Source organism: Phalacrocorax aristotelis, chromosome 6, assembly GCF_949628215.1.
Source record: "Phalacrocorax aristotelis chromosome 6, bGulAri2.1, whole genome shotgun sequence".
In the NCBI taxonomy this organism is placed as follows: domain Eukaryota; kingdom Metazoa; phylum Chordata; class Aves; order Suliformes; family Phalacrocoracidae; genus Phalacrocorax; species Phalacrocorax aristotelis.
This window is the reverse complement of record NC_134281.1, coordinates 61360246-61386945: the sequence shown is the minus strand read 5'-3', so window position 1 is coordinate 61386945 and position 26700 is coordinate 61360246. Positions and strand designations below refer to the sequence as shown.

General features: G+C 41.9%; 1 protein-coding gene and 1 long non-coding RNA gene across 5 annotated transcripts in view; one reads left to right on the top strand and one right to left on the bottom strand.

Moving 5' to 3' along the window:
• Positions 1-26700, top strand: part of COL11A1 (collagen type XI alpha 1 chain) — a 163924-nt gene that overhangs the window by 133232 nt on the left and 3992 nt on the right. For all 4 annotated transcript variants that reach the window (XM_075098258.1, XM_075098259.1, XM_075098260.1 and 1 more), the window contains 16 exons: positions 4371-4424; positions 4895-5002; positions 5198-5251; positions 5573-5626; positions 6808-6861; positions 14669-14722; positions 15144-15251; positions 15337-15390; positions 19913-19966; positions 20872-20979; positions 21463-21516; positions 21605-21640; positions 21748-21801; positions 22906-23155; positions 25398-25510; positions 26316-26384. In XM_075098258.1, the coding sequence (XP_074954359.1) occupies positions 4371-4424; positions 4895-5002; positions 5198-5251; positions 5573-5626; positions 6808-6861; positions 14669-14722; positions 15144-15251; positions 15337-15390; positions 19913-19966; positions 20872-20979; positions 21463-21516; positions 21605-21640; positions 21748-21801; positions 22906-23155; positions 25398-25510; positions 26316-26384 (1278 nt within the window). The remainder of the gene's footprint in view (positions 1-4370; positions 4425-4894; positions 5003-5197; positions 5252-5572; positions 5627-6807; positions 6862-14668; positions 14723-15143; positions 15252-15336; positions 15391-19912; positions 19967-20871; positions 20980-21462; positions 21517-21604; positions 21641-21747; positions 21802-22905; positions 23156-25397; positions 25511-26315; positions 26385-26700) is intronic.
• Positions 17729-21754, bottom strand: LOC142059422 (uncharacterized). The gene is made up of 3 exons (XR_012661337.1): positions 21445-21754; positions 20079-20145; positions 17729-18653 (listed from the first exon to the last, which is right to left on the bottom strand). It is a non-coding gene; the product is annotated as an uncharacterized LOC142059422 (long non-coding RNA).

The following is a 26700-nucleotide window of genomic DNA, read 5'->3' as shown; positions in this document are numbered from 1 at the left end:
GAGATTTGCTCACTTTCACATTTGACTGGTTAGAGTAGGAGATATTTTGTCATCAGAACTGGGGTTTCAAAGCCCCTTTGTTTATAATTTGCCAGAAAAATAATTTGTCACGTTTCCATGCATTTTTAACGAGCCTGTTGTTGCCTCTGCTGTACACACACAGCCCTAGATGTTCAAAGCCATCTGCAGTACAACTGTGCATGTAGCCTTGCAATATTAATGCCTGTAGCCTCCACGGAGCGGTCTGGAAGTCTTGAGACTTACACTCAACCAGAAGCACTTAAATCCAGCTTCTACCCAGAGACTACTCTCTTTGTTGTGCTTATAATTAAGAAAAAGCAGAAAAACAGAAGGTACCAACGCATGCTTCTCTCTAAGTCGGTACCAAAGCCCTAACGTGCCCAGTAAGTCGCTCCTGACTTCTCAAAACTGGGCCTTAGCTGTTTTACACTATCTAAGAATTTACAACACAGAGAGGGAACAGAATGAGTAACATTAACCTCACGCCTCTCTTCCACGAAGCCCAGTAAAATAAATTTGCCTTTCTAATTTCGGCTAATCGGTGGTAACTGCACCGCGTACGGTGCCGTTGAGCAACGCAAAATGAATGTCTGCAGAACCTAAGCATTCTTTCTGTACCCTCTCAGGATTTAAATCTGGTTTACTCTATGAAAAAGTCCGATGTTAGAAAACCACTACGCTCAGCTGGGTTTATACTCCTTCCTATTATATTGTTTATCAATATTATAAATCAAAATTATCAATACTTCCAACTTATTGAGAATTACATTTTTATCAATAAAATCAATAGTATTATGAAAAATACAGTTATCAATGGTTTACAGGCCTACTCAGCCACTGGTCTGTACTGCAGCTGGAAGTGAGAGGAGAAAATCAATTGAGCATTCTGGCCCTAAGTGTAAAACCCCGTCCGACAGGTTTGCAGCCACCTCTATGTGCGCGTCGTTCCCCCACGCAGCTGCGTGCAGGCAGGTGCCAAGGCACTTGAGCAAGGTGTGTCTATGACAGTTTGTGCTACCTGAATATCTAACAAATTACTTTTAATACCTTTACATGACTCACTGTGATCTCTTCTCAGCCTTCTCCATCCCTCTGTGCTCACAAACATAAGTCCACCCAGCAAATATAGCACAGCTTTAGAATTTCTCTTCAATTTCTCTCTCGCAGAGCCATTATATATATGAGAGTCACAGATGCGTACCTATGTGAAAAGGGATTGTCTTCTAGAGTCACCGTTTTCTATTTTGTGAGGATGGCAAAAACGTCACTGAATCCTTTTCACAACCCCTCTAGCTGCAAAGATGCCCCTCATTCTTACAAAATAAATGCCCACGTCCCAGAACTGACCCAAGAGGTGGCAGCCTTCCATCCGCTGCCTCTTTGCATGGACAGTTCTCTAGAACCGGTCATAATAAGGAAAACAAAGGACTTCTGAACTACTGTCCTCGGCCTGACACAAATCATTCTGCTTGCTTAATCCAAGGTTTTCAGAATTAAACATGTCCATGAAATGACATGACTCTCTGTGGTTCAGAATTTCTGTCTTTGCTTGTTGAAATTCTGCCCGAGGAAGGCTTTGTCTAAGAAAGACCACACTAACTTTTAGAAGATCCGACCTGACCACAAAAGAGAATAAAAATTCCAGAGGTGGAATAAATCTGTCACCAGATCATAAAATCTATTTCCCAAAAGACCGTGAGGTACTTCCCACGGACAAGGTGCGTCGGGTCCTGAATTAATACCCCCCTTACCAAAAATGCAAAGACAGACAAGGGCAAACCATAATCTACAGATTGCACAGTTTTAGTAGCTGAAAAGATACACGCTGTAAATATGTACCTGCTACAATCTTCTCTATCAAAACAGTTTAACACCCTTCAGAGCTGTCTAAAACAAGTACCACCTTTCATAGTACCTAATATTTGGAATATAAAAATCGGTGTCAGAAAAAACTACTGCCTACAGGGAAGGCTCACGTTTTTAACAGAGCCATGATTTGGAAGTACTAATGTGAGATTAACCGGTCTCATCTTTCACAGATGCCCTTTAAGGGGACCATCTTGCCGTTCCCCAGCCCTTCCAATTCGGCTGCTTCCACACTGTTGCTTGCTGGGGCGTTCCTGCGCGCAGAGCTCCCGCAGGCTGCCCGCACCTGCCGCTTTGACCGCGCGTGCCTTCGCAGGGACCCTGCGAGCCCAGGAGGGCAGTGGGGCCCCGCTGTCCCCGAGTACAGGCCAATCTGGCACAGAAAGCCCGGCTCTTCTCTTCTTTCATGATATCCTAAAATGAAGACGTGTTTGTCAACGGGAAGGGTAAAGGGTGGATTACAAATCAACTGTGAATCATCGTAAATTACAATCTCATTTGGCAGAAAGGCAGAAGAAAAGAACTTGCTCTCTGAGAAGGGGATTATACTGGCACAGGGGCTTGTCAGGCAAGACCTGGCACAATGGCTGGTCTTCCGCCACCCATTTAGTCCTGCAACGGGGCACCTGTCGAAGGGGCCTATATTGCGGACTCTCTTAGATACAATATACGCACTAACGTGAGCGCCATCGGTTTCTTTACTAAGTCCAGACCTCATTCTCTGTTGCTGCATAAATCTAATTTGATTGACAGTCAGCATGGGCAAAAAAAGCATCACTAACGATGCTGCAGATTCAGCAGACCCTGTGCAGAGGGTAAGGAAATGAAGTTTATGCATTTTTCCTAGAAAATGTACTTAGTGCTTATTGACCGGAAGTATCCGCTAGACTTTTTATTTCTAAAATAATGAATGCTGTATCACAAAAGCAAATTAATATTAAGTACTAAGGGATCAACAATTTTTAAGATTACTGCAAATTTAAGTAGGTCTAATAAAACATAGCAGTTTCTAAAGGCAAATTCACCATTTAGAAGGGTCCTTTCTAAAGGACATTTTAATATTGCTCTTAAAACTGTGGTCATCTGTTAATTATCCAATTCTGGAATTCAGTTGGGTACTCAGATCTTTCTCCATTCATCTCATGTCATATTTAGACTGGGCCAGATTCTGGACCCAGTGAGGTCATCATGCTGCTATTAGCTTCTATGAAAAAAAAAGTTCAGCACCTACACCATAAGATTTGTTGAAAATTCATAATTTATGATTTATTCTTTTATACTGTCTGCATGGAAATGCCAGACATGCATGTTGTATTAATTAAACTGTCGCAGAGCAAAGAGAGGCGCGCAGGTCACACGGGATATGAAAGAGACACAAATTTATTCCAAACCTGTGTTTGAGTTCAGTAGAGGTGATTGGGTGAAATGCATTTTCGGCACTGAAATGCTCTTGTTTATAGACAGAATTATTGGCCAGGTTCATTTGGTTTGGAAAAAGAACGTATATGGGGGGAAAAAAAATCCCCCCCATTAGCAGTTACACTGAGAAATCCTTTGGAATAAAAATATATAGTTCTTATCTCCGCGCTCCATGACCATCACAAAGCAGATTCTGTTACCCTTTCACAGATTTCCATGTCTGTGATGCTAATAGCTAAATATTCTACTAACAGAGTAGCTTTCTATAAAGGTTTATTTATCAGACCACTGAGCTAGAAAATGATCAGTCACAATAAACTTTAAAATGAACAACTGCAAAGACAGCCTTTGAGCCAATACTGTGTATTAGCTCAAAAAGAGACTGCATTGACTTAAATATTCACTTAACGGGTATCATCTTTGACGTGCACAGATTTTTGTTCACACGGTGTCATCCTCAAAGCCATCTGCTTTACTAAACAGTCTCCATCACCAGTAAATACACAGCGTACACCTTTGTGGCCTTTGGTGAGGGTATTAATAACACCAATGCTATTATTTTATCCTTGTTTTTTTTCTTCATACAATTTTTTATTCTAACAGTAGCTACAGCAGCAGTATCTTCACTCCATTGACATTCATTTCCAATTAGTATTCTCTTATTTGTAGAAACTTACTTCCAGGCAAAATGTATCTCCTAGAGGAAAAAAACCATCCACAGTCAATATACTACTTTGGCTTTTCTTTGACTAGAAAAATGACAAATGGGAAATTTGCAATAAATGGGATAATAGAGGGGAAGAGCTTCCAAAGCTCAAGGGGAAGGTTAGTCTCCCTGGCTCACTGAAAGCTTAGTTTGGTATATTCTCTCTAAAATTTCAGGTTCCAGTTCTGCAAATCTATATGTAACTCAACGCCCTTTAGGCAGACCAGATAAGACAGTTCCTTTAAGCTGTTCACATGAATAAGCACAACAAGAAATTACAGGAATACGTAATAACGGAATTGAATTCATAGAAATATTCTACCTAACGACTCATCAATTTATCCTCGCACTTTTACAGGGTGAACCCGGAGAAGCTGGTAACCCTGGACCTCCTGGAGAATCTGGAACATCCGTGAGTATTCTGGTTTTGTCTTATTATTGACCTTTATTACGGTGAACCAAGGTATGTGGTAGCACTTACCTTAGAAAGCCTTTAATCAGACTGAATACTGTGTACATTTTAATTTTCAGTGCAGAACTTCTACCTTTAAGAAGGAATTTTTTTCCGTATAATTATAGCCGCACTTGTACTAGCAGCTAGAGGACAAAGCTGAAGACGTCCTAGGACAGTACCTATTTTTTCTTCCAGAAGTCTTAACTCTGACATGCATGTTCTTCTCTCTGAAGACAGTTCATTGATGCAACCCCGGTGCAGATGTTGGCACTTGACCCGAGATTCACAGGGTTTCCCATCTGAGGCCGAGGTCCTAGTCTCCCATTCACGTGCCGGCAGTTTACTGATGAGTAACATTGCCCAGGTCTGAGAACAGTTTTGCCATTCAATTTCCAGATGACATTTTTGTGTTCATTTCTTTTCTACAGGGTCCAAAAGGTGAAAGGGGAGAAAAAGGTGAGGCTGGTCCACCCGGAGCAGCTGGACCACCAGGTGCTAAAGGACCTCCAGGTGATGATGGGCCTAAGGGTAACCCAGTAAGTGAGCTTACTGATTTTAACACAAAGCACTGTGAAGCACTGCTGAAGCTGTGCTACATATAAAACTGTATATGAATTTCTAAATTCGAACTACATTCTTTATATGCTTCATAAAATATCTGTGATGATTGCTATCTGCTGGTAGCTGCTGTAGATGACACTTGCCTTGGTTTTTTTCCCCGATTTATCTAGGGCCCAGTTGGTTTTCCTGGAGATCCTGGTCCCCCTGGGGAGCCTGGTCCAGCTGTAAGTATCCTTAAAAAACAGCTTTAGGTTCTAGTCTTGGTCTGCACTAAATTCTAGTTTACCCTGCCTCTTCCTTCTCTGGGAATGAGGTCTGGCCTCTAAGATCTGTTGCTTTTCTGTTCATATATTTCTTAAGGCTTAAAAAAGCTTTAGAAATCTTTTTTCTAAACCTTTTTTTTTCCTTTAAAAATCTTTTTTTTTTGAAAACTACTGTCCTTGGGAAAATGCTCTGCAGAAAAACAGCGCTCTTATATTTGTAAATGAGACTAAGTTACTTAATACAGCTGAACTTTAGATTTTATTTTCCTGTGAATTCTGTAGGGTCAAGACGGTGTTGGTGGAGAGAAGGGTGAAGATGGTGATCCTGGTCAACCTGTGAGTCATTTCTGTCATTCTGTTTCAGCTGCATGTTCTCTCCTATGCTAAGACAGTATCGTTTTCTGAACCAGTGGTTTCTACAGTCATAATCTTTAAAATATTTTCTAAACGGATGTTTTTTCTATTATACTGAAAAAGATCTATTTCCTTGTAGAGCTAGAACTGCCCATATTATAGTCACAATCAGAAGCAAGAGCTCAGTTTCTTCTAGAAGCAGGAACAAATGATATATTAAGGATTTGTGCTGGAGCTGCTTAGGAGCACTAAAAATCGAGCGACTCTGAGCATAAGAAAGGAATGCTGCAGCCAAATAATCTTCACTAGCTGACCTGATGAAATGAAGCAAAGCCTTGATGTTTCTGCTTTAAGAAAGTTAAGAAGAATCTGAGCAAAACCCATATGAAGCAGCAAAGTTCTTACAGTTCTGTAATTCCCATATTAAAATACCATTAAATTTTTTATTGCAAAAAGATAGGGTTTCCATTTTGGAAAGTCTCATTCTGGCTCTGGAAGTTCTGGTTATCAGGGAATTATCCTGTACAGGAGTTTGAAAATCTTAGTACATCGAACGTATGGTTGGAAGCAAGTTATAACTGGGATTTGCCTGCAAACTTCAGGAAATCAGTATCTGCGCGTCTGCCTGAGCAGTACGTACTTTCAGGGTGTTGCGTTGCTGAAGAAAAGCTTATCAAACGGGTCAGCAGCCCTGGAACATTTAAGAGTATCACAGCTTACCAGGACGGGGTGGCCAAATGGCTGTCAGCGCAGAGATTTTACGAGAAGGCCACCCACGGGGCGGCTAACTCACTTTTGCTAACATTTTTCACTCCGATCTGCATCACTTCAGCCCCTGAGAAAGCAAAAAACTTCCTAATGGAGTTTAGGCAGTAGGCGATGACCATGTGTTACCTGTGCGCGGCCACCTTCTGGTCTGAAACTTCTGTTGCATATGGGAAGAGAAAAAAAGAATGGTTGCATTTTGTACACTAACAAAAGGCGTTCAGAATTTCGAAAGGCCGCCCTAAGAAAGGACTCGTTGAATAAGCAGGTGTGCTCCTCTGTGTTTATGGTACTTACTGCCTGTCCGTTGAAAGGGGCCAATGGATTGCAGGTATCTGTTGCATTTAATACGGAGCTTTATCCTTCCTCACCGCTGAGCTTACCATTTTCCACTGCAGGGTCCACCAGGCCCTTCAGGTGAAGCTGGCCCACCGGGTCCACCCGGAAAAAGAGTAAGTCCTTCCTCGTTTTCTCCGTACATTTCTCTTTCCGAGACATTATGTTCTAGAGAATTCCAGCCACTTGTTTTCCATGTTGTCACGCTCAGGTATGATGTCTGAAGTTTAAGTAATGTAATGGGAGAGATGGAAAAAAACCAAAACAACAGAGAGAACCCTTTAACGTGGGTTACTTGGGAACAAAAAAGCGCAGGGAAGCATGTATGCCTGATCTATAAATGTGCTTTTTCATTTCACCCGAGCGAATTCATTGCCTGCCAGGGTAAGAATTCAGTATCTGCTGAATTGGTCTGCTAATAGGAGTGAGCGATGACGAGAGTAATACAAGACATCATCCTTAGGCACACGACTGCTGGCAGGGAGCAGGAAGAATGTGTCTGCTTTTGTGTCTTTCACTTCTGAAATAAAATAATTTCAACGCAGCTTTTGTGCAAACCTATGTCATCCCCTCTGCATACAAAATTAACAAGCAGACGTTTCTGTAACTTATGGAGCCATTCCATTATTTCTAAAGTCTTTGAAGCTTCACAGGCTTTACAAATATCACTACTCAAAACCAGTAAATAATGTTACACTTACAGAACTGTAGGAGATGCATCAACCTGTAGGTCTGCTTCAGAGGCAATCAGACGCACTTTTTACACTTTAAAAAACAAGGGAGGGGGCATCTTTAAATGTAAGCTGAGATCTATTTAAAAAAAAAAAAAAAGTGTTAAATTGCCCTATTTAATGGGCTTGAGTGATCTGCCATGCCTGATTGATCACTTTTGTCTGTTTTACACAATAATCTATTTGCTCCACCTACTTGCAAAACATTTGTCATACTGTGAACGATTACGGTAGCGCTAACAACCTTATCACTGGAACTGAAATACGGCTCCATCGAATATTACCAATTAGCATGTTTGTTCAACATCAGATTAGACCTTCCTAATTTACGATACAGGAAGGCAGTACCTCACTCCCAACAGATCGGACATGTTGCACCTCATCGTCCTTAGACAAAAACACTTTAGAAACACAAATATCACATCACCTGTGGTTTGACGCATTTCTGATTTAGGGAATACCTACGGCTAAAATATTGCCAAGCGATCCCATTCCTGAATTCTGAAGAAAACATTGTGTGGAATCAGATTCTGCATTACTTGAGTACCTGAATGTTTCAAGCTCGTAGAGAGTCTGTATTGTATTGATACTACACCAGCGAGAAACAGCGACCGATCGAAAGCTTCATGCTTTGCTGGCAGAACGGGCACACAACTGGTGAAAACGAACGACAAGCATTTTTTATGCCAGATTCAATTTCAGCAAAAAGCCCTAACAAGTGTCCTTCCATCCGGATTAAGAAGAACGTACCATTTCAGTAGTAATGCTGCCGCCTGCGGAGGTGCAGCTCTGGCTACGCTACTAGAAAGCAACATTCCACCCCATGTTTTGTTTTTCTGTCTCTGAAACAAGCTGGCAGAGCTCAGGATTCATACGTTTAAATCTAGTCCCTTGAACTCCTCAACCGTACAGTCGTCTTACTCTGTTCTTTTCATTCCCCTCTTCCCCTGTACTTTGTAACTGACCTAACTCAGTGTCACTGCCCAGTCTTATGAAATTATGTTTACTGCCAGGTTTCACAGTTTTGAGCAACCGGTGTCTAGTATTGCCAGTTACAAGGAGGTTCCCCCAGCTTTCCCTGGGAAACAAATGCTAGCGAAAGACACGGACGTAGAGTTTTCCCATTGTATCTACGAGACTTTGGCTACCGATACATACTTACAGTGACATTCAACTCTCAAATGAAGGCCAAGAATAAACTGTTTTTCCCACTTATTGACAGGTGACAGTAAAAGGATTACTATTAGTTGGTGAGAGAAGCAAATACCAAAATTGTTTTCCTATGGTGCTCTAAAGGCTTTGACAATAAGTACCAGAGCTTTGCAGACTGAGCAAGGGCCTCACGGACAAGCAGTATGGTGGACGTCTTTTAAGAAATACCTCTTAGGAAGGTCAAGTCAGAGCAAGAAGCCCGTTCCAGATTCCCACTGCGAAGAGGTAAAATTGGCTAGCATGCCAATGGCCACGTAGCTCAAGTCTAAATCAAGATAAAAGGTTAAATCTGTGGATGAAACAAAAAATGGATCATCGGAGCATCCACAAAACGTGTACCCTAATATATTACTTTTCAGACCTAATAATAGGTCTTCCAAAAAATATGTCCACCGCTGCCTTTCAGAAAGTCCTAATACCACAGATACTTCAAGTTTTACAAGGGAGAGTACAGTGTATCTTCAGAACAAAGCCCTATATTCAGATGAATGACTAGATGAAATATGTATATTTATATTTAACCATAATCTACGAAGGGCAAACCGTGTGACAGTAATTGATAAAGTCTCTCCAAGTGATTACCTATATTCTTAATTTAAAAAAAAAAAATTCATTAAATCGTAATTAATATTTTACAGATTCTGACTTCTGGAAAGATCTGTGCATGGACCAGATCAGATAAATACGTGCTCAGAAGGCTTTATAAGTCTGGGTAGTTTTAGTGCAAGTAATCACAGTAATTGTGCGTGCAGATCTAGCACGGGTCTGTGCACACACTGTTTAAAAAATTACGGCTATGAAATCTATCACAGGAAACGCAGAGCTGAAGTGAATTTATCATTAATAAATGGAAGGCCAGATTCTCTAGTTTGATGCAAGAGAGGATCAAGACCCAAAACACCAGCTGATTTAAAAGTACAGATTTATTGGATCAGACTTTCAGGGACTAGTTTAGTATTGACTAAACTCTATTTTTTAATTCAATGATAAAATGCCCTGTAATTAATTCAGAAAAGCAGTAAATCTTTTAAGGAGTGTCTTGTCAATGAAGTAAGAGACTGTGCTCAATATTTCCTCTATCCAACTACATATACACACACACCCCCCTTGCTTTACTTGGGTAGTCAATACAGGTTTTTATCCTGTAGACATTCTATCTTGGTTTATAACTTCAAGTAAGGGAAGATAATAAAAATCCAGGAGTAAATGTTTGAAGTATTTGGGGAAAACGTATTTCCCTTGGTTTAAAGAAGGTTTCTTATACTTGATAATGCCCCAAAAGGATGTAGTTCTAAAATAAAAGGAATGTACTCAGAAGCATTTGCTACTCTTTCTTAGGCAGAAATAGCCAGCCAATGGAATAGCGATCGCAGGACGTGAATGAGAACAGCGTCCAAGTGAAATCGTGTCATAATTGCCATTGAGGTCGATCAGAAAGCGGTTATCAATTGCATAATACACGTTTTTTAAGTATTATGTTCTTTCATAACTACAGATGGGCAACTTGAGCGATTAAGCTACAATATTTCAGTGCTACACTTAGCATTCTAGCCAGCCAATGCTAGCGGTTCTGTAGCATCGTTCTGAAGAATGCTCAGCAGCAGTTAAATATAGTGTTTCCAAAAATTATATTTTTATGTTAAACGACCAAAGCTTTATAATGCAAATAGAAGGACTTTTAAAGTAAAGTTATACTAACCAAAGAAAGCTACTTGGAAAATCCTAGTATTCCCGATTCAACGTAGCATACCAGCTTGCTAGGACACATGCGTTTCAGTTTGCAGCTTTCAGTGCCCGTTTAAGCACCTTGCCAAATCAAGACCTCAGAGGCTACCCACAGTGGCTACCACTTCGTCAGCTCTCATGCTTACATTTATAAAAATATCCAGCACAATAGGCTTTTTGGTAGAGGCAGCCCACAGCAGATGGCTGCCTTGCCTTCCGAGCTATCCAGGACCCATCTCTAGCCTTACCACTTCTGTCTGGTTTGAGAATGGCTGCTCTTCATCAGGACATCTTCCTCTCACTGTGGGCTTTCCATCACTGAATCCCTTGACGAGTTCTCCACTGATGCAAATCAGCCTGGGTTCTGTAGAAAACTTGAGCCATTACACGTATGTGTATTACATTCCAAGCTGAACAAGTATCACACAGAATCCCAGGCTGGAAGGGACCTCAGGGATCACCTAGTCCAACCTTTCTGGGAAGAGCACAGTCTAGACAAGGTGGCCCAACACCCTGTCCAGCCGACTCTTGAAGGTGCCCAACGTGGCCAAGCCAACCCCTTCCCTGGGGAGATTATTCCCACGGTGACTGCCCTCACTGTGAGAAATTTCCCTCTCATGTCCGATCGGAATCTCACCAAGAGCAACTTGTGTCCATCCCCCTTGTCCTCTCCATGGGACTCCTTGTAAAAAGGGAAACTCCATCTTCTTTGTAGCTGCCCCTTAAGTACTGGTACATTGTGATGAGATCCCCTCTGAGCCTCCTTTTCTCAAGGCTGTCCAGTTGAGCTCTGGGACTAGGAATCCCTCTTCTGATTCTTTTCCCTTTATATGCATGTTGAACATCTGTAATATTGCCATCTGAATTTCTCCGTCTGCAAAAAGAGAAGGATGAAACTTGCCAACCTCACAGAAAGATGCGGCTTCTGAAGTGTTCTTAAACCTTGAGAAGACAAAAACTGTGTTATAAAGTTAACTTTACTGTTGGCGCAATCTATGACAGCCAAGGAGTTCACAAATTGCTACGGGCTTGTCAGCGAGAGTTCTCAGCTGTACAGCTTTCCTGTTCTCATAACAGCAGCGCTGACCAGCAGCATGCTGCGTGACGACTGTGTTTCTGAAGAGGTGTAGTGTCTTCCAGCTTCTCCTTCCAGAGGAGGAGATAAGGGAATTGTGGTCAGTGAGAAGTGGAGCATCTCAAAATGCCTCCTGACCCAATGCCTGCTTGCCTAGAAATGCTCATACAAAGACCAAATCACTCTACAGTTATGTAGTTACTGTTTTCTTCTGAAGCTTAACTCTTTGCACATATTTTTGGGACTCCCTTTTTTTGTTGTTGTTTTGCCATAGACTACTGGGTAATACCTCTAGTTCGAATTAATTGATTTCTACCTGACAAATGTTAAGAATAGTATGAGGAAGAGACACCACCAAACAACATTCATTCTTAAAACAAGTAACATTTACAATTAATAAAACTCAACGCCTTTCAGGGTGCTGGGCCCTTCAGCTGTGTTTTCTGCCGCTTAGCCGTTTTCCTTCTTGGTGTCAACTGGATGTCTAGATCACGTATGCATAAGGCTCCATACATCAATCTGAAAATGTTAGCACTTGAAGTGCAGAACTAAGACACATTTTTGGTCTAAACTGGAAGGCATACTGTCGGCTGTCAATAAAAGAGCAGGTGTCGACACTCTGTATGAGTTCTTTTGTCTTCTCAGTTCTGCGTAAAATGTATCGGGCGACATCTCCAAGCCCAAAGTGTAACGATCGTAAAAATCACCATGGTAGCTGGGGTGGGGAGGGTGGGGAGCATTAATTTCAAATTATTGTTACTGAGAGCTTTTCTGTCAGTTAAAATTTACCAGACACTCCAACAACTCAAGTGTGGGAAGGTAAGATAAATAATAATTAGCAGTCTTTCTCTGCAGAAGCACCATCTGTGCCAGGCCAGCAATCACAGCCCGTTAGAAAGAGCAGTTCATTTAGCTGCTTTGCGCCTGGCGCTGCATCGGCACTGCCTGGTAACGAACGCACCCCCTTTGTTCAGCCGTCATGAGTCACTGTATTTGTGATTTGGCGATTGTGGGTTTAGCCCTGCAAATTCACGTTGCAGCTGCGTTTCTAGATTATGCGGAGACCGTATTTCTCAAATACAAACTACCGCACTCAACCCCTCTCGGTTTCTTAGGTAGGGTAGATTATCATCCGTAAGGGAACTTGAGTAAAAGGGATTTTCAAGCAGTAAAGACAATGCGCGTGTAAATTCATGTAAGAAAAAATGTCCCGTTTCTAAAATGTTCCTGGGTTTGTTTATATACCTGCTAACCACTTTTCTTGTTATTGCTGCGAACCGTGATCCACCCGACCAATTACAACCTACCCAAAGGGGTGCAGGCATCACAGGCGTTATGGGAAGACCAGTGATTTAAATATTTCTTCCTGTTTTAAATAGTCAGCAGTTGGACCACAGTGTCCAGGGCTTTTTAGCTTCTCTGTATTCTGAAGAGGTAAAACTAAGTCCTTTACCGCTTACAGCACTTACAACTACCACAGAGACCAACCTGTGGCACCCACAACAAATGAGCACAGGCCACTGTGGGTAATTTAATTCATTCTGCGTTACCTCTAATGGAAAGCCTGAACCATTTGTGTTGGCCAAAAGGTTCATACAGTGCTGTAGATGTTCAGTTCCACCCTGGAGAAAGCTTAATTTCAGAAGCAAATGAAGGATCTTAATATATTTCTACATAAATAGTTATAAAATTAATGTAAATTTCCAGGAATTAAATTAAAACTGGTGGACTTGCTCGAGGTATGTGCCAACAGTAGTGGATGGCAAAATATAGCAGGCTATAAAAAGTTTGGGCTAAATTCAGCTCTAGTATAAAAAACTGCTGTTAGGTCAGGCTCTAGTCTAAAGCCCTGAGCTCACAGAAGAACGGTTCTTCTCTGTAAAATTAAGAACGTGCTTCAGAGCTTTACTTGTAGGGGCCTGCGTTATTTTGTCTATTGTTATGAAGTAAAAAGCAGACAATAAATAGAAGTGAGTCAATTTTTCTTGTTGCTGGTCCTTGGAAGATTGGGGTTTTTGTAACTTTTACATAACAAATTGTTGCATCAATGGCCAGGTTTTAGGGAATAAGTTTTACAGATTCAGAAAATCACCTTGTGTTTGATCATAGTCACTTTTCTTTCCTTTTGCTTTAAGCTGCTCATCGGTTGGCAAGAAATAGCTACTTGTAATAAAGACACTTCCCAGGCTAAAAATTAACCTTGTAGGAAAATAGTCGGTCCATTATCGTGTCTCTTTTCTGAACTAAGTGTATATATGAGAGCGCCAGTTTCAGAGAGTACATTAGATTCTAGATGCTGCTTCTGTTCATAACTGAAGCTATGAATATTAATTCCCTGACCTGAAAATCAGCCCTTGATGTTTCAGAGGAGAAAAATGTCTTTTTGTTTTTCACTGAAACCCTGAGAAAATGAAGGGTGATGGGTGACGTCAGCCACAGGCAGTCGCAGCGCTGCCAGACCACTGCGACACCTTTCGGTGGCCTCCACCTGAACCTCATCCCGTCTCCGCCTCGTCCTGCAGTACCGAGTTCTGTCCTAGTCAGGCAGAGCTTTGGTAGAGCAGCAGCAGGAAACCCGATACCAAGAGCTATTTCTAGTCAGTGTCTTTATTTCATTCCTTACAACCTCCAGTCACGGGATTCCCCCCCCTTCATATTTACTGGATATTATTAATGCATGTATCCATTTTTTGGCTGTCCAAACGTTATCAAAAGGCTTACCGAGCCCGACGCCGCCTTAGGGAATAAAGACTTACATGTCGCTCTGTAGCATGACAGGCCTTTTGGGATCAGTGGATAACCTACAGTGAGTAGACAGAAGTCAATGCAAAGCAAATTTAAAACTGTTACTCTGTGTAAATTAGTATTGTTCTTTTCCTCCTCCTTTTATATCTTAATTTTTTCCAAGCTATTTATTTGGTTTTAACCTCATCATATCAGAGGAGTTAGGAGATACATATTCTTTTAGGTATTAAAATCCTAGAAAATTTCATAAAGGGAAAAAGAGCTGATACAACGAATTGGTATTTTTATCCTGTGAATAAAATGTCAAGAAAGAAATTTAATGTTCTTTTGTTAGCTCTTACTGCTTATTAATGCAGTGGAAAATGCACTCTCAGAATTTTTTCACTGGTAATGTTGTAGAAAACGGACATTATGAGCTCAGTCTGTCTTTTACAGGGGCCCCCTGGAGCAACTGGTGCTGAAGGCAGGCAAGGTGAAAAAGGTGCAAAGGTAATACATGCAACATTTTTTCAGAATCATGGAAATGTAAACTATATATAAATGAAGAAACAATTGCTTATCGTGCAGCGAGTGTGAAACTTATCAGCGTAATAACTGGTAAACCATAAAATCCAAATCAAGACCCAGAATCAGCAGCAGTACATAACGGAGCCCGTGGTGGACTCTCACCAGCGCAGGCCTAGCTTAGCTCAGCCCTGCGGAAAAGCAGGATGAGCCGGCTTTGCTGGCACTACATCTTCATGTGAAGAGCAAAATTTTGTTCAGAAAACCACCCTGTGCAGAGCAGTTTCAGAGCAGCTTTTAAAAAATGGAGTGAAGAAACTTCACTCTCACTTTGTGACTTGTATATCCCCACGGTGCCAAGCTTCGTCAGCTCTCCCTCTCCAACCCCTTGCTTATGTCCTTCTAGGGTGAACCTGGTGCCGAAGGGGCTCCTGGAAAAACAGGTCCGGTTGGTCCGCAGGGACCTGCAGGAAAACCTGGCCCAGAGGGTCTCCGGGGCATTCCTGGCCCTGTGGTAAGTAAGTGGAGCATATAATAGTATTTTAAATGTTGCATTTCTTGTATATCCTCTGCTAAAGCAAACTTTATGTGTTTTCTAGGGAGAACAAGGTCTACCTGGAGCGCCAGGCCAGGACGGCCCTCCGGGGCCTCTGGTGAGTGCCCTTCCTTTCAGTGCCAAAACAGACAAAGCACCCTTTAACGTGTCTGTGCTTTTACAGAAAAATGAATGTACAAGTCAGTTCTTAGCACAAAGTCACTATTTTTCCGTGCTGGTAAAATCTGATACACAGTTGCCTTCATTTTACTGCTCTACTTTAGCAGGCAGCTATGCTGAATGCTGCTGAGTTATACCAGGTAAAAAGAGGAATAAGGCAGTGTCAAAGCAAACTCTTGAAATTCCCTGAATAGAATTTAAAATAAAACTATGCTTGCAATCAAAAAATCTACTTCTGTCCCCATATCGGCAAACTGTAACACCTTAAATCATTTTGTTTCCTTAGTGGTAAATTTTGTACATCCATTGATTTTTCACGACTGATAGTCAAGGAAAATGTTAATTAAATGAGAAATCAGGCCAAAAAGGGACTTCTACCAAAGAAGAAAACATGCTGGTTTTATAAAAATGAACGGCAACACCATGTCTGTTCATTGTGGCAGTCCCAGGAAATATAATCCACGACCAAAGTGTCTAGAAGGGTCTGAAAGAACCAAGCTCCCAGTTTCCAGGGCACCTAGGGCAGACCACCGTTCTGCTCTCTGTTAGCAGTATGATTAAAGCAAGGGACATTTATAGGTGACATCTAATCGTATCATTGCTTCTGTTTTCACTTGCTATTTTAGGGCATTTTTTTCTAACAAGCTGAAATAACAACACCGCGAGCACAAATTGCACAACATTGGCGTTCTTGTTCAGCATCACGTGCAGAAATTCAAATCTCAACTGTACGCCCAGCAGATTAATCCTTCCCTTGCCAAGCAAAGGTGATCCAATTTAGTGGAAAGAGCTCCCACCCCTTGCCCTCCCAACTCACGGAAGCAGAGTTCACCTCTGTTACCACAGTTAAATGACACACTGGGAATAAAAAGCCTTGGAACAGAACATGGACTGTTCTAGTTTGGTGGGGAAGAAAAATAAACAAGTGTTACACTCTCAAGGCATTTTGAGTTTGCAGGCAGTGTGATCATATCCTAAGTGAAATCCACGCTGTTATTTTGGCCAGATTAACTATGCCAGCATGTACAATGGGATTACCTTAGCAGAACAGGGCAATAAGGAGCTATCCCCTACTTCAGAAACGGTGTGGTTCTTGCCGAGGAGAAGGCAGGCTGCGAGTAGCAGGTGTGAAGGAAATCCTCAATTCCTCTTCCTATATGGGTTTAGAGGGTACAGAGGCTACAGGTCCTGGGGTAGCCTTAGTACTGACAGTTTTTGTGCTTAAGCTATAGGTGTGAACCAAAAATCTTTCCAATGAGCATTCCTGCCTCCCCAGTGAGAACTCAGGGTCTGAACATCAGCTATAAAATCTCCACGTCAGGCTTTTCCAGTATATAACAATGAAAGTGGGGAAAAAATGGGGAATTTAAACTGAAATGCTGCATACATTAAGACTTTTTCCCTAAACCAATCTTTCAGGTTCACGTGCCTTTGTGAACATGAGCAATTGCCTTTTCGTTCGTTGACTGAAGCACTTTCATGGGTGAAAGTATTTGTGTAACTATTCACCTTTCAAAAAATGTTCCAAACAGGCAACTTCTTAACCTATAAGCCAAGAGTTTCAGAACAGTTACACACTAGAAAGATTTTTTTCCAATGAAGAGTGATCTGATGCATCGGTGTATCTATCGATCGCTTCTGCGTATATAATTACAGATGGCATTACAATGGCATCTACACAGAACCTAGATGACCTCTAGATGGACTAGATGACCTCTAAAGGTCCCTTCCAACCTAAACCATTCTGTGATTCTTTAATTTCATTTTTCTCTGTCCCTTAGAAAACAATAACGGGCAAATAATGTGCTGAGGAAACCTTACGCTATAGCTCTTTGTTGCCCTTCATTTTTTAACATTCTAATTCTGTCTAAAGTCTCATGGATGACATATTGCTTGTAGGTCAGAGGCTGGGAACAATGAATGAGAAGCTGCAAGGAAAAGGACTCCCCTGGGCTAAGCCCATAATAAAAACCTCTTCTCTTCACAGAGTTTATGATGGGACCACCACTGCAGCTTCTAAGGGATGTGCCCAGTTTACAAATAAAATGCATGGGGGACAAATCAAGGAAATCTAAAAGCCAAAGAGCAATTATTCAGCAATAACGAGCATCCCTTTCCCACATCAGTCACCAGAAGCCTCCAAATACATCATCAAAAGATCTCTCTTCTGACATTTGAGAGCTTAAATATTCAAATCCGAAGCTGAGTGTACTAACGAACTATGTACTCCCAAAGGTACAGGCTTCCCGTCAGCTCAACAAGGACTTTTTTGAGATGCATTGTTGCAACTTAAATTTTATTTGGGATTTTAAGACAGTAAAGTTTAGAGGTAAAAGCTGCCGAGGTCAGGCCTCCCTCCTTCCCCTCCCTCCCGCCGCAGCAGATTGCTATCAGGAGAAGAATATGAAAGCCGATTTGCAGTAGAGCACAACACGCTGCAGGTGAAAATGTCTGATTCTGTATTCCAAAAGCTTAAAAATTTCACTTTTCATTCATGAATTATGTATCTGCCTAGGCTTTTGCATCTAATGATATCCTGAAGCAGAGATGGAAAGGAGACGCACAGAATAATATTTTGTACATGAAGTGTTACGGCACTTTCGAAGCTGTGCCGGGTTGAAAAGGTCACGTATTACGGCTACCCATATCGTAACTACGCAGATGCCCGCTGCCAGCAGGAGACTAGCAGTGGAAAGATGCTGGCTTAGGCTAGCAGAAGTGAACACCTCTCCTGTGCTGCCATAGCCACTGCATGGCCTGAATTTTTCACCTCATTCTCTACAAATTAAACAAAACCACCACTGCTCTTCTTATGAACCTCCCAAGATTTCTCAAATCCCTCAAAATTCTTCTAAAATTATGAATAAGGATTAAAGTAATTAAAAAAAAAAAAGCTGGAGAAAAAACAAGGAGGTTTTAACAAGCTTCATATATAATCTTTTTCTGCACCATCTATCCAGCTATATATTTGACTATTGGATTGCTCTTATGACCCCTGTAAAGGTAAAAAGCAGCGCTGTCAAGGGAAAGAAGCTTGTGTCAAGTTATAACAAGATTATTCAGTGTTTTTTGCAAGCGACGTGCAGAAAGTAAGCCCTGTCCATGCGAACGTGTTTCTCTCTCGCAGTAGTTTCCCAGGTAGCCAGGCTGCAGTGGAGTTTTCCAACAGATTCTCTAAGCATCAGCTTACGTTGGAACCACCTGAAAAAAAAGGAATGTTTTGGGTTGTCCCCTCCCCGCACCCACCCCCGAAGTATGGAAGCCCTTGTAGAACGCTTCTGGGGACCCTATGGTGGTGGTTCACAGCTCTGTCTCCTGCCCAGCATGTCTCTGTTTACCGAAATCTAGCGGCACGGAGTAACGTTTAGGGAGAACCGCAAATAGAATAAAGACCATTTCTGACTCAGTTTCATTAAGGAACTGTGCTGCAGAAACGATGGCCTGTAACTACAAATTAAAACTGGTAAGCTGCTTATATGATGTGAGCCAAGTAAGTACCTAAAAAGGGATCGGTTTATCACCTCTGTAAGGTAGCGCTATTACCCCTACCCAACAGACGAGGTGCAGAGGCCCAAAGAGACTAAGGCAGTCCTGAAAGCATTTAGGGTTGCCCAAGCCAGTATTGCAAAACCAAAGTAATTTGTGTAACTGCTCACATTTACCGAAGTGACAAAGGACTGTAAGCGCGTACGTGTCAGTGGAGCTAGCACACCAACGTCACACTAGCTAAGCTTGCAATGTTGAGTAGAAAAGGGAAAAGGCTTGAATATTTAGATAAAACATAGATTTAAATGCATTATTCATGGTCATACGGGAATTGCAGCTGGCAAGTCAAGGAAACCATAATCCCAAGACAGCACCCCGAGTGCTGTAGTACAATTCGAGGTAGTTCTCCAACAAAACAACACAGAGGAGCAGTTATTATCGGCAACCTGATTTATATTCTGCCAAAATTGTACCGAGCTGTAGTAAACTAGGAGAAAACAAATTAAGAGGATACTTTCCACCATCTGATGAAAGACAGGGCTAAATAAGCCATAAAGTGAGGCACAACAATTAAGGTGGAAGATGTAACTGAAAGCATGCCACGTAACCACAAGCAAAATTAGACAAATCAACAAAAACATAGTATTTTTTTCAAGTATCACTTGCTTCACTGGATGCCTTCAGTGCCCTTAAAGAATTTAGCTGACCCTTTGCTTCACAGATTTCTAATGATACAAGCCTTTACAGATCTCTAATTATAAAGTAATGTAAATGCTACAGTAGCATCACTATGCCTTTTTAAACATAAATTTCCACTTTATCTTGGGCCTAAATCGCACGCCATCAATCACAACCACCAACCACCGAATGGCTCTGCACTTTGACTTACGCTGCCTTCGGTATTATTTCAGGAAAACACGATCTGTGCAGTATGTTCAAGCTTACTTTAACATTACTTCCCTTGATTCATTTAGGGCCCACCCGGCTTGCCTGGCCTGAAAGGAGACCCAGGTTCCAAAGGAGAGAAGGTATACCTTATTCCTTGTTTGTGCCTTTGTCATTTTGATCCAGTCTCAAGTCTGTACAAAATTAGCAGAATGAAACACTAGGGTTTTTGTATCAGAAAGCAAGACAACTTACCACGTCTGTCGATCAGCTTCCCGCAGCCTTAATAGTCATCGTGAAGTCTTAAGCCACAGCTGAGATCCTGGACATAGACAGAAAGAAAAAGGTTACGGCCTGTGTGGTAATGTATCGACCACCCGAGTCTTCCTTGCGATGAAGATCCCAAAGACACCGATGTAAAGAGAACTGCTGGTTTTACAAAACCAAAGCAAGTAGAAATAAAAAGTATTTGAGATTTTTATTTTAAAACAACAATGTGTAAATATTTAACAGCTAAAATACTTTTTAAATAATGGATTGAGACATCTGGGATAGCTTTTTCTAATGGAGTCCCAACACTTTATTGATTGCTTCTGTATCAGAGACAGGGATGCAAATATGATTGTGTCTTGTGAACTTCAGGGTTTGTTCATGTGCTTGGATCAGCTGCTTATACAGCTGGGTTAACATGCCACTTAACATGCCACTCCCATGTTTTTCATGGGAAAAACGTGCCACTCTACAGTACGCTTATAGCACCTAAATGTGATAGTTGGTATGAAATTTGTACCCACAGGCACGGTTATTTCTGTAGGGGTTTCAGTACGGACTATGTTGCACTTAGATCTCTCTCACTGAATAAGCGGTCAGTCACAGCTTGCAAATAACCTCCGAGTTTAAAGGCCAACTAACGACGACGAATATCCTTTCAGAATATTTTGCTTTCAGGTTAATTGTTGGTATTTGAAAGCTCTAATCTGTGTGTTTGCAAAGCACATTTGCTTTATATATATTGAGTTTTAACTGTCTTTTTTTCTGTCTTGTTTAGGGACATCCTGGTTTGATTGGCCTGATTGGACCTCCAGGAGAACAGGGTGAAAAGGGTGACAGGGGCCTTCCTGGCCCACAGGGATCTCCTGGCGCCAAGGGGGATGCAGTGAGTAGAGCATACTTGTGTTTACTTTCAAGTTCCGTGCAGGCAAGGAGTACATATTCCAGTCTTTCTTTCGAGAGACACAAAGCTGCTGTAAACAGGAACCACCCAGAGCCTCCTGCTAGAGGCTAGCGGCACCAATCTCATCATGTTTACTAACTGCACTACCCAAAGTAGCTTCCTTTCTCCTAGTTACTAAGCCCTGTTTTAAGGCACTATGTAAACTCTGAGGTTTCCAAGCCGTTCTGAAGGGGAACACAGTCACGGCTGCAAGTTGTGCAGCGTAAGAACAACTACAAGCAACTCAAACTGTCAGATGATATTTTAAACTTGCTAACTAGCTTGGACCCTAGCCAGTGGCCTGAATCAAAACTCGTCAGGGTTGGAAACTTAGTAGGACCACCTCATTCATAGATCTGCATTTTTTAATCCAGTCCAGTGTATGGAATACTTCAGTTCTGCACTTACTCTCTTATTCCTTCTTAGGGAATTTCTGGGCCCGCTGGCCCACTCGGTCCCCCTGGTCCTCCTGGGTTACCTGTAAGTAATTTCATCTAGTCCTTCTGTTCAAAACACTCCGTGTTGTGTGGAATACACTCCAACTATAGTTATATGTTCTTGCCCTTAGGGTCCCCAAGGTCCGAAAGGTTCCAAAGGATCCAGCGTGAGTAATTTTCCTCCAGTTTTTGTTCTTGTACTTAACTTTTGTGCATGTTGTTTTTTAACATTGTGTAGCATGGTCAACACAGCATTTCTTTCATTGCTTTGTAGGGTCCTGCTGGTCAAAAGGGTGACAGTGGGTTGCCTGGTCCACCTGGTCCTCCAGTAAGTAAGAACCCTCATTTGACATTCATCCACGTTACACTGACGTGATGACCCTGTTTTGACAAGGGTAGAAAACACCACTTGTGACCTTGCAGATAAGGAAAATAGTAATGATTATTTGAAAATTCACTTTCCAGAAAACACAGATCCACCAGACCCAGAAGTACATTGTCTGCGCTGAAGCAGCCATTAGAAACTTAAAAAAAAACAACACAAAAACCCCCACAAGCAAACAGAAAAAAAACCCCTTACAATAGTTTATTAATGTGTTATATTGGAGCACAGGAAATGAGATTATTTTCATTTCCTCTGTTAATACTCTTCTGTTTCAACTATTTCTTTTCCATATCATAACAATCTAAAATGAAACCAGTCAAAATCTGAATTAAGCGTTTCAGTTTCTTGAAATAAAATATTGTTTGATACGCCCCACATGGAATTTTAAAGTTTTATCATAGGAAACATCCCCAGTTTTCATTTGTCACAGGCCGTGCCTGTGCCTGGGGGAATTGCCAGGCATAAAGAGACGACCGCAAGTCCGTTCTGCAGGCTGACGTCAGGGCAGCACAGCCTTCCCCCAGTAGCACTGGAGTGGGAAGAGTTTAGAGCACAGCAATGGCTTGGCCTTCTACAGTCACCTTTTTCTGCAAGTAAATCAAAGCACATGGGCATAAATCTGAAGGAAATAAGTGAAATAAAGAATCTCAGAATCACAGAATGCCCTGAGCTGGAAGGGACCCGCAAGGATCATCAAGGGACTCCTGCCCCTGCACAGGACACCCCAAATTCACACCGTGTCTCTGAGGGCCTGGGCCAAGGGCTTCTGGAATATCGCCAGGCTGGTGCCGTGACGCCTCCCTGGGGAGCCTGTTCCAGGGCTCCACCACCCTCGGGGGGAAGAGCCTTCTCCTAATGCCCAGCCTAACCCTCCCCGGGCACATCGCCCTGCCGTTCCCTTGGGTCCTAAAATAAAGAAAGAAATAAAGGGTTTGAAGAAAGCCTATTCAAAGCATCTCCAAGCCGCATTCTGTGGTCTTCCTCTGTGTATTTATGTAGCTGAAAAACAAACAGAAAAGGCAACCAGATCTGTTGTTTTCCACGCAGGGTCCCCCGGGTGAGGTAATCCAGCCGCTGCCAATCCAGTCACCCAAAAAGACAAGAAGATCTCCTGATTACATGTTATCTGATGCTGGTGATAATATCCTGGATTATTCCGATGGCATGGAGGAGATCTTTGGTTCACTGAATTCACTGAAGCAAGACATCGAGCACATGAAGTATCCAATGGGCACTCAGAACAACCCAGCCCGAACCTGCAAAGACTTGCAGCTCTGCCACCCAGACTTCCCAGACGGTACGTTAACGTTGCATGACAAAGGCAGGCAAGGCTGGAGTTATGACCTAAGACACTTCAGCACAATAATTCATTATCGGTAGATGGTTAATATAGTTGCTCAATAAATACGGTCATATTATATCCATTTTTGAAGGTATAAAAATGTTTCTAAAATGGAAGTAAGGGATGTTGTCTCGGTAAAAGCCAGAATTCTTTAAATATATAACCTGATCTGGTTTTACATTTAAATCTTTTAAAAGTGCTAAATAACAAACAGTTAGTGTTTTGAAAGGTGGGCATTGCAGAGCTCTCCAGACAAGGGAGGGATGAACGATGGATGCTACTGAGGTCAACTAAAAGTAAAATCACAAATGTCAGCATGCTGGGATAGCTAATAGCTCCTTTTAGAAGAAATGAGAATTATTTTCATAGCTGTATATTTTAGCTTGGCATAATAATAAAAAATAGCATTGATATTATATGAGATTTATTATTGATTATGACTCTCAAAAAATTTATGTTCTCCTACGCTTGAGAACAATAATTTGTTCTGCTGCACGACTACTGTTTGTTCCAAACCATTCAGCAGACAGACGTGCATGTTTCTCTGGTACTGTTTAATGCAACTAAGTAGTGGCTTAAGAAAACGCAGAGTAGTACAAAAAAGACACTGCGTTCTGAGGAACTGCCTTGATTTAATTATTCGTTGTTGTGTTCTGCTTTTTCTTCTAACTGAGCTTACCCCTCTGGAAAGCTTTACATGAAAGCCAACCTTCACGGAGTTTTCATCCTTTCTTTTTTTTTCCAATTGTGATGGATGTTTTTCTCAATTCAAAGCAATACTTTTCTGATTTAAAATGGGAGGAAAAATGGATTCTGACAGTTAATAACATTTCGTTGCTTTCACTCTAGATAGATAAAAACAGATGGTTGCCTTAAGGAGCAGTTAAGCAGCGTGTGTGCTATATGAAAAGTACATATTTTACAATTCAGTACCTCCATAATAATGAATGTTTTTTATACAACACATTCACCTTCTTCATTTCGCAGTATTTGCTTATTAATTGGCGCCTTCTTCATATCAAAGTAATTGTATTTTGTTAAAATAAAAGTAAATGCATTCTTCATTAAAATACAGAATTCTCCAGGGACAAGACTTACAGGTAGGAAAGACTGTTTTCAATAAATACAGCCTGAATCAATAGAATTTTAAAATACCACACATGCTTTGTCTGCGCCCCGTATTCAGAAGACAGAACTGGTGAGGATTTGTCATGCCTCTCTGAGACCTCCGCTATTTGCTTGAAACTGCCTTAGTGGAGTAGTGTCAGAAAATCATTTGCTGTCCTGCTGTGAAACTAGCTGGCGATGAGGACCCACATCACGGAAATCATCGTGATCATTAGAAAGGCAGATTTCAAAGAGCACTGATTTGTCACGGACCGTGGATCGACGGCGGCCCTCTCCTCCCCAGCCTCCGTCCACCCTGGCAGTGTAGGGCCCGCGTTCTGAGTCATGCTGGTCTGGTAGGACTGCAGAAATTATGGGAAGCCTCATGCAAGTTTTACCTCCCTTTCCCACTCCATCACCTAACCAGGCGCTACTTAAGGTGTTTTTCTCAACTAAAGCAGCCTCAAGTTTCACTAGTGTTGCAGCTTCATAACCCAACAGTAAAGAACATCTTTGCTTGAGGTGTATCTCTCAATGGAAGCTTTAGGTACTTGTGCCAGCTACAAGCTCACCAAGCCCTGGGCGACCACCTTTTTTTTGTAGATACGTATGCAAATGACTCCAGATGTTGCTCCCTGACCTAAGCCACAGCTCATTTCTGCCTGAGGCTGCCTCTGCGCTGTTTGGGAGGGCTATCGCCACAGGCACAGATTATCCTTCCAGCTGAAACGGCCAAATTGTTGAGAGCTGTGACGTATGTTTCACACATAACAACCCTCCTCCTCTAGCCTGAGGTCTCCGCAGTCCCTCCAAGACCTCAGCAGGATGCTGCAATAGAGTCATGGTTTCAGGTGAAATTAGACAAAAACAAAAGGACACTGATAAAAATAGACTTTGATCCTGGTGTTATCTTTCATAAACAGCAGCAGCAGCAACAAATCACAAGGCAGAAGAGAAAGGGTTGCTTTCTCATCACTCAGCTAAAGTGACTTTGCTACACACTTTGGAGGACCGTTAGGGAGCTGTAAAACCTGGATCTTCCCAATACTGTTTCTACTACAGAAGGCAAATATTTTCTCGTTTGTTTTAGGGGAATATTGGATCGATCCTAACCAGGGCTGTTCTGGAGACTCCTTCAAGGTATACTGCAATTTCACAGCAGGTGGGGAAACCTGCATCTACCCAGATAAGAAATCTGAAGGCGTAAGTACAGTCTCTGTCTTCAGTCAGCTTCAACACACCCTGCTACGCTCTTGCAATGTTGAACTAAACAGGATAATTACACTGTCACGTTTTCCTGTATCTGTCTTCCTGATTACATTGAAATTTGCATAAATCTGAACAAAGAGGTAAAACAGAACAGAGTTAACAACCCGCATTTCACTCTTGCTCAGACAGGGACTCTCTGCACCTGCTTGCTCACCTCTCCCTGCATTTCCAAATGCCACGTAGCTGTGCAGCCAGTTACAGTGCATCACCTAGCGCTTGACACCTAAAGCTAAACTCTTACTGTGTTTCTCTTGTGGGTTCATTTATATCTATTCATATACTTACGCAAAGTAGATGTAAAACACTAAGTATTAACAGTGTCCTCGCTCATTGTTATAAATCACCTCTGATGGGGCACACGTAGGGGAAGGCTTTCTAAAACCTTGCCTAAATGAGGAAGATCTATCAGCATCACCAGTGAAAGCTCTAATTTAGATGCTCTGCACAGGAACAATTTATACCAGCAGTTTACCTGAATCTGAACAGATGACAACAGCCTCCCTTAAATAGACCTCGCTCTCTTCATAAGCTATGGCCTTGGGTTCCATTTAAAGTCAGTAATTTGAAGGCATTCTATACAAGAAATACACCCTGGTTTAGCGCTTTAAAGAGGCTGAGATCTCAGAAAGAAGAGCCATTCTTTACTATCTGACGTGAAATTTGTCCCAGGTAATGTAAAACCTTCATGTCTGCTAACACATGCTTTAAATACTTGTATCTCTGCTCTTTTACCACACAGGTTAGAATTTCATCATGGCCGAAGGAGAATCCGGGATCTTGGTTTAGTGAATTTAAGCGAGGCAAACTTGTAAGTTGTCACTGTAACATTATGGTTATCCACATTATCGGTGATTAACAGATCCCAAGGCATTTTATAAATATTCAGATAATGAAAAGACTTTTCAGCCCCAGCCTTTTTGCCCTAAATATCAGAGCAGCTAAATGGCCTCTTGCCACGCTCTGTGCTTTCCCCCAGAGGTCCCTGCGGTCACCTGCACAGCTGATGGTGAGGATCTGGCTTCTGGCAGACCACACATCACCTTCACAAAGCAGCTGGAGCACAGACCCCAGCCCCCTCTAGGGACCTGAAAATATACTGAGTATGTGAAGGCGAGACTGCAGGC